The sequence below is a fragment of the Schistocerca gregaria genome, chromosome 1, assembly GCF_023897955.1.
Source record: "Schistocerca gregaria isolate iqSchGreg1 chromosome 1, iqSchGreg1.2, whole genome shotgun sequence".
Taxonomy (NCBI): domain Eukaryota; kingdom Metazoa; phylum Arthropoda; class Insecta; order Orthoptera; family Acrididae; genus Schistocerca; species Schistocerca gregaria.
Genome location: NC_064920.1, coordinates 753122691 through 753137929, shown reverse-complemented (window position 1 = coordinate 753137929; position 15239 = coordinate 753122691). Strand labels below are relative to the sequence as shown.

At 44.3% G+C, this 15239-nt stretch overlaps 1 protein-coding gene across 2 annotated transcripts in view; it reads left to right on the top strand.

Annotated features, from left to right (window-relative positions):
- The first annotated feature begins 2581 nt into the window (after positions 1 to 2581).
- LOC126267692 (probable 3',5'-cyclic phosphodiesterase pde-5) overlaps positions 2582 to 15239 on the top strand; it is a 1251264-nt gene continuing 1238606 nt past the window's right edge. For both annotated transcript variants that reach the window (XM_049973005.1, XM_049972997.1), the window contains exon 1: positions 2582 to 2746. In XM_049973005.1, coding sequence (XP_049828962.1) covers positions 2710 to 2746 — 37 coding nt within the window. In that variant the 5' untranslated portion in view covers positions 2582 to 2709. The remainder of the gene's footprint in view (positions 2747 to 15239) is intronic.

Below are 15239 nucleotides of genomic sequence, written 5' to 3'. Positions count from 1 at the left end.
AGGTATGCAGCAGAACTTTTATGGTGGGGCACAGTGGGAGAATAGCTGTGAAGGCACGTTTCAAGCTGGCCGGACGTTCCAGTTCAGCTCACACACTGCTGCAGAGTGAAAATTCCTTTTTTAAATGAAGCACGATTCTTTTTTCGACATTCTCGATGACCGAGTGTACCTTCTCTACATTTTCATGATGAGTGTGCTGTGGATGGTTCAATAGGCCTTTGCGACGCCAGATTCAAAGTCCAACCAACGACGCCATCACCCTATACATTTTTATTCCTTTTGGAAATAATTTCGATCACATCGATACTGTACACTTAGGCCTATTTCTATAATATAAAAGGTAGATGTACTTTCTACTCTCAGAACTTTATGTATGTATGGTGATTATGTAACGAGCAGTCGTCAGTCTTTGTCTAGTCGAGTTGTGACTAGACTCAGACTGACGACCGATTGTTTCATAATCACCAATTCCAGCGACACGTAAAGTCGCAGTTTCGCAAGTCTGAGATCAGAAAGTACATCTACCTTTCATGTTACAGAGATAGGCCGAGATGTACAGTATTGATGTGATCGAAATTACTTCCAAAAGGAATACAAATATACAGAGCGAGTCCAAAGGACTTTACGACTTTGGAATGATATAGAAATTTACTGAGATAACTTTCGGAATCGGTACATATGTCATTTTGTGGAAATCGCTTCAGGTTTCATCACATTGTGCATCAGTACCCCATTTTGCCACCAGGAGCGCCAGTGTAGTGAACAGTTAAAATGGCTACTTTCACTGGTGCGCAGCACGCTCGCTGTTTGTTTCGGTTACATGAAACGAAATCTGCAACAACTATTTGGCGTAAATTTCTCACCGAATACGCTAAGGAACCTTAGGGCAGGCCTACAATTTACTCTTGACTAAAGAATTTCGTTGAGACAGGTTGTTCACTGCAATAGGTTGTTCAGTGCGACGGTAGTTTACCAGGCTGCGTGCGTGTTACTGATTATGTCCATAGATCGATGAATCGAGATGGAATGGTTTACTACCTTCAAGATGGTGCTCCACCTCATTTCCTCACGGTAGTTCGATGTTTCCTCGATAATCACTTCCCAGGTCGGTGGACTGGCCTTGAAGGGCCAATCGCATGGCCACCTCGCGCCCCAGACTTGAATCCACTGGACTTCTTTCTCTGGAGCTTCCTTAAAGAATGTAAGTATAGTCCTTCCCTACCAAATAATTTAGGCAGCCTGAAAAATCGAATCAATGCTGCCGTTATCCAAGTTACGCTTGATCTGATGGAACGAGTGTGGGAATAAATTGATTACCGGTGGGATGTTTACCCCATCACAGATGGTAGTCACATAGAACCAAAATGGCACTTGCCACTTTTATGTGAAGCGTGAGTTTGTCTGTTACAAAATGACACTAATACCGAGCCTGTAGGACTCACCCTGTATTTAAAATTTCATGAAAACAATGATTATAGTAAACAATAAGTGTTATATTAATGATACATCAAGAAGGTAAATACTTAAGCATTTAATGTATCGTAAGCTACAATACTTCGCAAGAAAAGCTATCCTGAGCAGTTCCATTACAATATTCAGGCAGCCTATCGCCCCTCGAATGATCCGCTTAATTGCCAGATCGTAATCCCATAGAATACGTGACTATTTGTAACAGCAGGTGATAGATACCAGTCAACATTGGCACAGATTGGCATCTCTACCGGATCTAATCATCGATGAGTAGCTTCAACTAGAACAGCATACCCAACGTACTTGGCCGGCCAGGATGGCCGAGCGGTTGTAGGCGCTACAGTCTGGAACCACACTACCTCTACGGTCTCAGGTTTGCCGCCCGGGATTAGCCGAGCGGTCTTAGGCGCTTCAGTCATGGACTGGGCGGCTGATCCCGGTGGAGGTTCGAGTCCTTCCTCGGGCATGGGTGTGAGTGTTTGTCCTTAGGATAATTTAGGTTAAGTAGTGTGTAAGCTTAGGGACTGGTGACCTTAGCAGTTAAGTCGCATAAGATTTCACATACGGTCACAGGTTTGAATCCTGCCTCGGGCATGGATGTGTGTGATGTCCTTAGGTTAGTTAGGTTTAAGTAGTTCTAAGTTCTAGGGGATTGATGACCTCAGAAGTTAAGTCCCATAGTGCTCAGAGCCATTTGAACCAACAGCCTTGTGGCTTCTCTTCCTCGCCGAATCGAGGTCATTATGGAATTTATAGGAGGCATCTAACGATATTAGAGTGATGTCTCCTGGGGCGACCAACTTTTCTGTCCCGCCTGCTTATTTTAGGTACGTGCCACTTATTGATTAGCATTCCTTGCGAAACGTTGTTGACGAAGCGTACGAGCGTGGAGACACCTGCCGATGCCCTCTAGGCGGCGACAGGGAGAGGGAGCTGTTGCTAGGGCCGGGCGCCGGGCGCCGGGCGCGGCCCACGAATTCCCGGCTGGCCGCGAGGTCAGCGGCGGGCGCTCGCTCGCGCGACTGCGGCTCGGGCCGAGGCACGTGCGCGGCCCCCACCGCGCCGCCCCTCCAGCCACGCCGCGCCGCACGCCGGCCGCCGCGCCAGTCTGCCTGGCTGCCGCCTCCGCGGTGCGCTGCGCCACGACACCGCGCCACACTCGCGTTTGTTTACACGCCGGACAGCTGCAGCGCGCACTTGTTGCTCGCGCCAGCCGCTCGCTCCGCAAGCGCCGCCGCCATGAGGAAGTACGTCGTTACGTCCGGACCTGCCAGAGGTAGGGCAATCTAGCTGTCGGAGTATTTCGGCACGTCCTAAGGCAATTGTATACCACCTGTAAGCAAACAGCTGGAGTCTTCTCCCACCTTATACAGGGTCTTACAAAAAGGTATGGCCAAACTTTCAGGAAACATTCCTCACACACAAATAAAGAAAAGATGTTACGTGGATATGCGTCCGGAAACCCTTAATTTCCAAGATAGGTCTCATTTTAGTTTCATGTACTTCCTCGATTCGCCGCCAGTTGGCCCAATTGAAGGAAGGTAATGCTAACTTCGTTGCTTGTCTTGACATGCGACTCGTTGCTCTACAGTACTAGCACCAAGCACATCAGTACGCAGCATCAACAGGTTAGTGTTCATCACGAACGTGGTTTTGCGGTCAGTGCAATGTTTAAAAATACGGAGTTGGCAGATGCCCATTTGATGTATGGATTAGCACGGGGCAACAGCCGTGGCGCGGTACGTTTGTACCGAGACAGATTTCCAGAATGAAGGTGTCCCGACAGGAAGACGTTCGAAGCAATTGATCGGCGTCTAAGGGAGTACGGAACATTCCAGCCTATGACTCACGACTGGAGAAGACTTCGAACGACGAGGACACCTGCAATGGACGAGGCAATTCTTCGTGCAGTTGACGATAACCCTAATGTCAGCGTCAGAGAAGTTGCTGCTGTACAAGGTAACGTTGACCACGTCACTGTATGGAGAGTGCTACGGGACAACCAGTTGTTTCCGTACCATGTACAGCGTGTGCAGGCACTATCAGCAGCTGATTGGCCTCCACGGGTATACTTCTGCGAATGGTTCATCCAACAATGTGCTAATCCACATTTCAGTGCAAATGTTCTCTTTACGGATGAGGCTTTATTCCAACGTGATCAAATTGTAAATTTTCACAATCAACATGCGTGGGCTGACGAGAATCCGCACGAAATTGTGCAATCACGTCATAAACACAGATTTTCTGTGAACGTTTGGGCAGGCATTGTTGGTGATGTCTTGATTGCGCCCCATGTTCCTCCACCTACGCTCAATGGAGCACGTTATCGTGATTTCATACGGTATACTTTACCTGTGCTGCTAGAACATGTGCCTTTACAAGTACGACACAACATGTAGTTCATGCACGATGGAGCTCCTGCACATTTCAGTCGAAGTGTTCGTACGCTTCTCAACAACAGATTCGGTGACCGATGGATTGGTGGAGACGGACAAATTCCATGGCCTCCACGCTCTCCTGACCTCAACCCTCTTGCCTTTAATTTATGGGGGAATTTGAAAGCTCTTGTCTACGCAACCCCGGTACCAAATGTAGAGACTCTTCGTGCTCGTATTGTGGACGGCTGAGATACAATACGCCATTCTCCAGGGCTGCATCAGCGCATCAGGGATTCCATGCGACGGAGGGTGGAAGCCTGTATCCTCGCTAACGGAGGACATTTTGAACATTTCCTGTAACGAAATGTTTGAAGTCACGCTGGTACGTTCTGTTGCTGTGTGTTTCAATTCCATGATTAATGTGATTTGAAGAAAAGTAATAAAATGAGCTCTAACATGGAAAGTAAGCGTTTCCGGACACATGTATACATAACATATTTTCTTTCTTTGTGCGTAAGGAATGTTTCCGGAAGTTTGACCGTACCATTTTGTAACACCCTGTACACACGTTGCATCAAAATTAATAGCTAAAAGTGACACGAGTGAAAGTACACGATAATGGAAACAGAAATGCTCCAGTAAACAGGTTTGTCCGTTTTCCAGTAAGCGTCAGTCCATAAACGAACCGTCCGCGACATGACTGCGGATGTGTGGTTACGATCCATCGCTGACTTAAATATGGAACATTGTTCTAACTTGTCGTGTTCTTCCGGCGCTGCTGATGGTCACGATTTGAGTCTTGATGGGTTTTCAGTCGGATAATGGTGTCTCACTGGCACAATATTTCATCATCCTGCGTCACTCACATCATGAGGTATTCCTGACGCTCAGCAAGAGCACCTGATGATGTCTTCGAGGTACATCCCTGTAGACAAACTGCAGCTTGCGGAGCTTTAACTGTAGATGATCTGCAGGGCAGATCGAAACCGGTAACCGCTTATAAAAATTGTGATGCAGACAGTGCTTCTTGTTTTATTGTAACAACTGAGACGACGGTTCCCAAGGCAGAACGTCAATTACGTCTTCGAGGTACGCTGACGAAACATTCAACCAGTCAGACACGATCATCTGGCTAAAAACCTTGGAAGACGTAAATCCTCAAATATTATCCTAGTTAGTAAAAGTGTGTTTGAAGTGTATACTTTTCGTTTAAGCCCCCGCCTCATTACGTTCAAACTTCTGAACCAAAGGTCGGACAATATAATACATTTGTGACGTGACCCCGGCACATTTTCTACTGACGGAGGATGGCATCTAACGCGCTAATATGGTCAAACCTGGATAGAACGAGCAGGGTCTGTGCCTAAGAGATGTGTACGGCACACCCTTTGACAATACTGAAGAGCTGGAGCACCGAATTATACAATCTCGTCATGGTTTGCTGGGATATTTGAAACTATTTGTAACTCACTCGAGAGGCGATTGCATCCAAATACGAGACTGTGTGGAACGCTTCCATTTGCGGGTACGAGTCTACAGAAAAATGTAAAGTCCTAAAGTAGTATTGTATTTGTTGTTAAGGTGCGTAATTGAAGATGTTTGAAACCAGTTAGAGGGGTCTTAATCGAAAAGTTCCAAATGGGGCAATAGGAGCAGACAGTTCCTGAGAATGCTTCGCCTTCGACGATGCAGACCTTCAAGATGAATTAAATAATCTTTCTTACGTCTATGTGTCTGAAGTAAGTGCGTAAGCCTTGAGAGTAGGTTACTCACACACAAAAAAAAAATCAGTAATTTTATACTAACGTACATCAGAAAGTGTCTGGGTTACGAGACAGACGTAAAAACTTGCTTCCATAGGTATGCTGCAGATTATATGTTATACTTGCAAAACAGAGACCAATAGTGTTACTAGACCTATTTAATATTAGTAGCGAATCACAAGAAATATTCAGAAATGTCTTCCACCTAGTTCACTCCACCGTCCAATATGTAGAACCACTGGTTGTCGCAGCTGTTCATCAATCTCAGGCAGGTTGCGAATAGATTTTCAGGCATCTTCGATGTGTTCGTTAAGTAACTACTCTTGTTTATTCAGACTTGTGCACACAAAAGGCCAGAAATCAAATTGGCTAGCATGCAAGCAATGAAGCTAGTCCATTCCTACCGTTCTAGGTATGGCAAACATGTCGCTTCAAGTCGAGTATTGTATTTCCATTGAGCCGGTGACCCAGTCTCGCACACGTAATAGTATTACACGTTTATCAAGACGTGAATCGTCCGGCGTAATTGTAAATAGAAGTATTTCATGGTGTTCCGTGACCAGTGGTGCACTGAAGTAGCTGCAAGACTTTTTGAAGGCTTACTGTGATTCACTAGTACGTTCTAACACAACGAGTACCCCATTATTTACTGCTCTTGAGTAAAATGTAAAATTTGTACCATATTTGATGCGACACGTTTTTTCATGAGGATGTTAAACAAACACTTCCTGACGTACGTGTACATAGCATTTCTTACCTGTTGTGACGTGAGAAACCTGCCCACGAAAGTTACAAAGTTACACACTCAGTACAATCTCACCCTGTACACCGCAAAACCCAAAGACAGTGCAGAATAGAAGTTCTTCGTAAGAATCAATCATTTCTGCTTTACCTCGCTTGAAACTGGATCGAGAGAAATAAAGAAGATTCGTATGTCTATCTGATATGTACAATTTTTAATTTTTTAAATAATAGACGTCAGTATTTCAGCTGATTTGATAATGTTCATCTCTACTTTTCTTGCCCTAAACTACTAATCTCAGCATACCTGGTACATACGACTACCTCAATAATCTGTTCCCTCATTCCGACTTTCGTCTACCAGCATCATAACCGAGGTCTCCAAATCGTGTTAGTGCGATGTCGCTACACAGGTAGTCGGTTCCAGCAGGTAGTCTGAAGCCCAATATTTGACTGGAATCTGGAGGAGATTAGGTGGCTCACGGTGTCTCATCACAAGAACTGATGGCAGTGCTCCGAGTGAAATTATTAACGAGATGAGGGTAAATAACGCTGCCTTCTTAGTTTACGTACTATTCAAAACAACACAACGCGGCACAGGCTATTGCCAGTCATCCATGCTTGACGCACTATATCAGAAAAAGGAGAGTTTTAAGCAGCCCACACTGGCATCTATTATAACAGATCACAGCATTCGTCTTCACTCTACTGGCAGGGGAGCTTCTTTTTCATGGTCCAGTGTCACTTTTATCTAGACTCCTTGCCACATCCCATGCTAACCAATATGTCCTTCTCATGAGATTTTGCCAAAGAATACTTCCGAACTCACATCTGTTACATCATTTCAGTTCGTATTTTATCTGTTTGTTTTAAATAGCACCATATTTTAAATCCTACAAGCTTTTCCACCTGCTGTCTTCCCGTGGTGCCGGCCGCGTGACCGAGCGGTTCTAGGCGCTTCAGTCCGGAACCGCGCTGTTGCTACGGTCGCAGGTTCGAATCCTGACTCGGGCACGGATGTGTGTGATGTCCTTAGGTTAGTTAGGTTTAAGTAGTTTCAAGTTCTGGGGGACTGATGACCTCAGATGTTAAGTCCCAGAGTGCTCAGAGCCATTTGAACCATCTTCCCGTGGTAAATACTGCAACAATGAAACTATTCTCACATGTACCAATCTGTCCCTGACGTATTTCTTGCTTCGTCAATCTAATGAGATTTTCTTTTCTTGTTAGAAGAGATCTTCCGCGTCTTCTACTATTCCTTCACTGTTTTTTATATTTAACGCGTCGTTATTCTCTTTTCCGCTACGAGCCATTAACTTCAGTTTTGTTCAATTTTATATTAAACACAAACTCTCTCATTGATGACCCACCTTTCTCCCAACAAGTCTTCCAAGTCGTCCTGGTTTTCGTACAGAAGGGCTGTGTCGCCTGGGGACGTTAAGATTGGTATATTCTGTTTATAGTTAACTTCATTGCCTGACGTTTTTGTCCATTTCTTTAAGATTTTCTTTTGACACGACAGAAGATAGGGTGCAGCGTATTACGCAGCTTTCTCACACGCCTTTTAATACAACGTGCCTTCCTTGATTACACCTTTACATTTCTCCCGATTGTTTTTCGAGATATTGCAGTTTATTTGATTGCCTCTTTACGCCACCGCCATTCTTCTCAGATTAACGAACATCTTATTCCATTTGACAATATCGGAGAGTATTTATAGCTCCGTAAATACGGCGGAGCTGTTCTGGTTTTCTGTTTGCCTTTTGCAATAATTCTTTCCAGAGAAAAGTCAACATTGCCTCCTGGACCATGTGCACCGTAATTCCATTACCTTGTCCCTACGAGAAATTTACAACGGAAGAAATGATATTTCTTTCAGGTATATCTGAAATAAACCTCATATAAATTAACTGAAAACAGTAGAGAGTATACTTGAGGTACAAATCATGATCTTAAAAGCTATAGTCGATACTTAAAGCTATTCCTTGACATTTCGTTTCCGACCTTGGGCGGTAAAACAACTACCTCCGATCCCGGCGGGGTCAGGGATTATGGTGGCCCCATGGTGACTGGGTGTTGTGTGATGTCCTTAGGTTAGTTAGGTTTAAGTAGTTCTAAGTTCTAGGGGACTGATGACCATAGATGTTAAGTCCCATAGTGCTCAGAGTCATTTGAACCATTTTGAACTACCTCCGAAGGTGTCTCGCGCAGTGGAAGACGAAACGTTATTGTACAGTTTTGAACTATACTGACCAACGCCTCTCAGCTCGGAAGTTTTAACTGTAGTATACAACGGCAGTGAAAGCCTACATTGTACGACTGCGACAAAGCTGGAAGGTGATATCTCCGCTAGATACTTTGCTCTGAATTGGACCGTATAGGCTTGATAACCTAGTCCAGGAGACGAGAGTTGGGGACGAGCGGAAGCGGTAGTACAGCTAAAATTACGTCAGATCACACTTCTGCGGTGTTGCCACTACGAATCGAATCACTGCAATGTTTGAAAACGGCGTCTACGTTATGGAACTACATAGGTTACGCAGGACACTATTTATCACCTGAAATATTATTCTTGGCCTAATTCATCGTTAGATACTAAAAACAGGACCTCTGGAGAACTATGAAACTGTGATCATCACCAAACACAGCCACCAATATGATGAACGGTAGGAAGGACGCTTTTTTGCGTGTCTGACAAACACTAATCCAACCAACTGTCGAAAGCGACGTGGAGGATAAATCATCGAACACGTTACTCAGTTCTAGTAGTCAGAGTATATCGCGTGACAGTGATAACATCTGCGTCTTGCTGACGCGTCCTGGGTGTAGGGGCAGAACTGTCAGTCTGCCGTAGATGTTCAATGTGTGCGAATCGCGCCCGACTGCTGTTGCGGAAAGTGTTTGTTTGAGATGCTGGCTGGATTCAGTTGTGGGAATCCTCTACGACGTTTTCTGAAAATTCTGTTCAGTGGTCGAATACCTGGTCACAGAGTCGATTACCACCCACAATTAACACTCGCTGACAGTGTGATGGCACGAACGGTTAATGATGTCAATACGTTGAGCGTTTATCGCAATATAACTAATGTACCTAATCCGTCTAACAGTGCTCTAACATCTATACCGTCAGAGGCTCTCAAATTTGTCACATTTGCACATCTCAGCTGAACGGACGAATACAATTCTTAATCCATCTCTATCATATTGCAAACTACTTTCTTTTAATGCGATATTAAGTGCTGCTTAACGTCATTAATCATTTAAACTGTTACTCAAAGCACTTCGTGTTAATGGTAGCAGTCACACAATCAGTTACAGTTTTTCTGCATTAGCCTAGCAATAAGTAATACAAGTACCGATTTACTGCCACCAGTACTGGCACGCATCTCCCCATAATGTAAATATTGACATTCTGTTTTGTTATGACCGATCGGTAATTGCTCCTATTTTTGTCAGATAATAGGCAGAATGCCCCAAAAAGAATGACCCGATATTAAACAGAATTATTCATTAGTAAGAAGGGCTTAACACCAACAAATTGCATACTAAATTACTCAGAAAAGACAGAAGTTTATAAAAATTCATGATAAACGTTCAATATGTCCTCCAGTGGCTGCACGGACGACATCTAGCCTGTGGTATCGATAGCTACGATGCCACGGCGTAGGTGCAAGTTGGTAGGTTGGCACTACGACACCGACCCAGACGACAGCGCCCTCTAGCCGGCGCTGTGCAGCTCTACGAGCGCCGGGCGATTCAGCCCACTGGATTCCCAGGAGACGACCAAGCAACATTGTTTCTGTTTCATAGGGGACCGTTACAGACTTTGTTATTTCAGTTACTTCAATGATAGTTTGTCCAACTACTAGTAGCAGTTAGCGTTGATACCTGTACGGCTTCGCACCCACGTGCTCACCTCAGCCAAAGTTAAGTAAAACCACTTTTAATTGCAGTACCAAGCGTTCTACTTCACCTGCTCCTCCTAACATCCTACATTCGGCCTACCCTTCAGTTTTCAAGAGCAGACACACGCACCGCCTTCCAGGCGGGATACAAAATAGCCGATTGCCGAATTCATCCCAAATTGAGCGTAAGGTGTCTTCTGTCACTGAAGCTACAGCAGCTGATATTCTGGTTTTTAGATCATCAATGTCACGAAGTAAGGGAGGAACGTAAACAAATTGTTTAACATATCCCCACAGGAAGAAATCACATGGTGTTAAGTCAGGCCAAGAGTGTAAAGTCTGATCTCGCGGTCCTGTGCGCCCTATCTAACGTTGAGACACATTGGCATCGAGGAAACTGCGGTCGTTGTTGTGCTAATGCGGTGGTGCTCCATCTTGCTGATGGATGAAATTGTCAGAGTCAAATTGTGGGTATAACCAGTTTCGTAGCATTGCAAGATACGACTCGACTGTTACGGTTTCTTCTCCAAAAAAGTAGGGTCCATAAACCTTGCTTTGCGAAGCAGCACAAGAAACATTAACTTTAGGTGAATCACGTTTGTTGTGACATCTAGCGGATTTTTTCTGAAACTCTACACCACGACGATTACGTCTAGTGCTGTTTCAGTCACCTAGTGACATTTGTTTCAATATTATTACAAGCTAAAGTCTGGTCATTCTTTTTGGGACACCCTGTATTTGACCGGCACATTTCGGTTCACGTCAGTTAATCCAAAAATTTTCAGCTGTAATTGTGGGCCTAGGCTGTTAAACATTTGAACGGAAGGGAGGAAGATAACGGTTTAATGTCGTGGCGACGAGAAAGTCATTAAGAAAGGGAAACAATTTTACACTGTACAGTCACATTAATGTGGTCACTTGTCAAAAGCCTGAATATACATTTTTAGCTGAACGGACCGCTGCGAGACATGCTTTGTGCTCTCCAGAGAATACCACGGAAATATTCTACTGATCATACACAACGACCTCTCCCCACCCCCCGTCTTCCCCGCCTGGAGCCTTCCGACGATTGTTGCAGGATCTACATCTACATCGACATCCATACTCCGAAAGCCACCTGAGGGTGTATGGCGGAGGGAACACTGAGTACCTCTATCGGTTCTCCCTTCTATTCCAGTCTCGTATAGTTCGTGGAAAGGAGGATTGTCGGTTTGCTTGTGTGTGGGCTCTAATGTCTCTATTTTAGCCTCATGGTCTCTTCGCGAGATATACGTAGGAGAAAGCAATATACTGCTTGACTGCTCGGTCAAGGTATATTCTCGAAACTTTAACAAAAGCCCAAACCGAGCTACTGAGCGTCTCTCCTGCAGAGTCTTCCACTGGAGATTATCATCTCCGAAACGCTTTCGTGATTACTAAATGATCCTGTAACGAAGTGTGCTGCTCTCCGTTGGATCTTCTCTATCTCTTCTATCAACCCTATCTTGTACGGATCCCACAATGGTGAACAATATTCAAGCAGTGGACGAACAAGTGTACTGCAACCTACTTTCTTTGTTTTCTTATTGCATTTCCTTAGGATTCTTCCAATGAATCTGTCTGGTATCTGTTTTATCGACGATCAACTTTACATGATCATTCCATTTTAAATCACTCCTAATGCCTACTCCCAGATAATTTATGGAATTAACTGCTTCCAGTTGCTGACCTTCTATACTGTAGCTAAATGATAATGGATCTTTCTTTCTGCGTCTTCGCAGCACATTACACTAGTCTACATTGAGATTCAATTGCCATTTCCTGCACCATGCGTCAATTCGTTGCAGATCCTCCTACATTTCAGAACAATTTTCCATTGTCACAACCTCTCGATATATCACAGCATCATCCGCAAAAAGCCTCAGTGAACTTTCGATATTATTCACAAGGTCGTTTATATTTATTGTGAATAGCAACGGTCCTACGACACTCCCCAGCGGCACACCAGAAATCACTCTTACTTCGGGAGACTTCACTGAGAATGAAATACTGCCTTCTGTTATCTAGGACCTCTTCAATCCAATCACATAATTGGTCTGATAGTCCATATGCTCTTACTTTGTTCATTAAACGACTGTGGGGAACTGTATCGAAAGCCTTGCGGAAGTCAAGAAACACGGCATCTACCTGGGAACCTGACCGCACTGCAGTTCCTTCTATAAAACCTCGCACGAACGAAAAAATGGCTGACATCGAAATAAGTGTCCAAGGAACAGAAAAGCAAGTAAAATCACTCAGGAAAGTCCACTGGACCTGACGGGATACCAATTCGATTCTACACAGAGTACGCGAAAGAACGTGCCCCCCTTTTAACAGCTGTGTACCGCAAGTCTCTAGAGGAACGAAAGGTTCCAAATGATTGGAAAAGAGCACAGGTTGCCCAATCTTCGAGAAGGGTCGTCGAGCAGATGCGCAAAACTATAGACCTATATCTCTGACGTCGATCTGTTGTAGAATTTTAGAACATGTTTTTTGCTCGCGTATCATGTCATTTCTGGAAACTCAGAATCTGCTTTGTAGGAATCAACATTGATCCCGGAAATAGCGATCGTGGGAGACCCAACTCGCTTTATTTGTTCATGATACCCAGAAAATATTAGATACAGGCTCCCTGATAGAAACACGGCATCTACCTGTGAACCCGTGTCTATGGCCCTGTGAGTCTCGTGGACGAATAGCGTGAGCTGGGTTTCACACGACCGTCTTTTTCGAAACCCATGCTGATTCCTACCGAGTAGATTTCTAGTCTCCAGAAAAGTCATTATACTCGAACATAATACGTGTTCCAAAATTCTACAACTGATCGACGTTAGAGACATAGGTCTATAGTTCTGCACATCCGTTCGACGTCCCTTCTTTAAAACGGGGGGATGACGTGTGCCCTTTTCCAATCCTTTGGAACGCTACGCTCTTCTAGAGACCTACGGTACACCGCTGCAAGAAGGCGGGCAAGTTCCTTCGCGTACTCTGTGTAAAATCGAACTGGTGTCCCATCAGGTCCAGCGGCCTTTCCTCTTTTGAGCGATTTTAATTGTTTCTCTATCCCTCTGTCGTTTATTTCGATAGCTACCATTTTGTCATCTGTGCTACAATCTATAGAAGGAACTACAGTGCAGTCTTCCTCTGTGAAACAGCTTTGGAAAACGACATTTAGTATTTCGGCCTTTAGTCTGTCATCCTCTGTTTCAGTACCATTTTGGTCACAGAGAGTCTGGACATTTTGTTTTGGTTTACCTACCGCTTTGACAGAAGACCAAAATTTCTTAGGATTTTCTGCCAAGTCAGTACATAGAACCTTACTTTCGAATTCATTGAAAGCCTCTCGCATAGCCCTCCTCACACTACATTTCGCTTCGCGTAATTTTTGTTTGTCTGCAAGGCTTTGGCTATGTTTATGTTATCTGTGAAGTTCCCTTTGCTTCCGCAACAGTTTGATGCTTGCTTTTAGACATTTCAAGCCGTACAAGCCAACATCCATGTGCCGTTGGAGCATAAAATGTGATTCATCTGTAAAGGTCACCTGTCGCCACTCAATGGACGTCCAGTTACGGTACTGGCGTAAAAATTCCAGCCACCGTCTGAGACGAACACAGTGGATGCATGAACCAGGTATATGCTACGGCGGCCCATACGCAGCAACGTTCGCTGGACGGTCGTTGAGGAGACTGTGTTGGTACCCCTTCTACATTTGGGTGGTCAACTGCTGAACAGTTGCACTTCTGTTCGCCTGTACATGTCTCTGCAGCCGTCGTATCCCTGTCTTCTATGGTCCGTGCTGTACCACACTTCCCTCGACGACGGTTTGGATAGCGTAATTTTGCCATGCGCTGTATACTTTGATCACAGCTGCACCCGAACATTTTACAGACTTAGTCATTTCGGAATTGCTTCCACTTTTGGCCCGATAGCGAATAGTCGTACCCATTTGGACTTCAGAAAAATCGCTCCGTTTTCGCCTTACAACAACGACTGCACTGTTTGTCCGTCCCACCGACACATTTTATATACCATCTAATGTCACTGCAGCCACCTGCCATGTGTGAGTGGTTATTCAACGTTGATGTCGAACATATGCGTTGGCCACATTAATGTGGCTGGACCGTGTAACTGGAGAAAACATTTCAAAGGAACAATTCCTACATTGGGATGAGTCAGATTCAGAAGCACAAGGAGGGGAATTTGAACACTGGTTCTCTCGAACAGCCGGCCGCTGTGGCTGTGCGTTTCTAGGCGCTTCAGTCTGGAACAGCGTGACCGCTACGGTCGCAGGTTCGAATCCTGCCTCGGGCATGGGTGTGTGTGGTGTCCTTAGGTTAGTTAGGTATAATTAGCTCTAAGTTCTAGGGGACTTATGATCTCAAAAGTTAAGTCCCATAGTGCTCAGAGCCATTTGAACCATTTTTCTGATCACGAAATACGGATTAGAAATCTGTGGGACAGGGTTTCACCTCAGTGGTACTATTATCATCTTAGGTGTCGGAAGAGCAGTGAAGTAAGTGAAAACAAATTCACAGAGCAAAAGTAAATGATCAAAGGGAATGATATTAACGTTAAGTAGCTCATTTAGAAGACAGGAGGGAATATTGAAGGATCTATTGAATCGACTCGACAGAAGACTGTTTCAGAAGTTAAAAAAAAGGTCTTTTTAAAAAATAATTCCAAGAAGAAGGAACATGAATGAAATTTTGGCAATTTATTTTGAAGTTGATTTCAAGAATTACGGAATTTAATTCGCATGTAACGTGTGGTTCTGGTCGTATTATGTTTATTTGTGGATCAAGTTCTGTCCAGATCGTACATCTTAGATGGCAGCTAATAGATATTATCTTTGTTTCATACTTAATCACTACATTTCGTTTTATTTTTATATCGCTAATTTTCATGTGTGCTTTATCAGCAATTTATCTTTCACCGTCACATCACGTTCACCTTTTTTTTAGCGC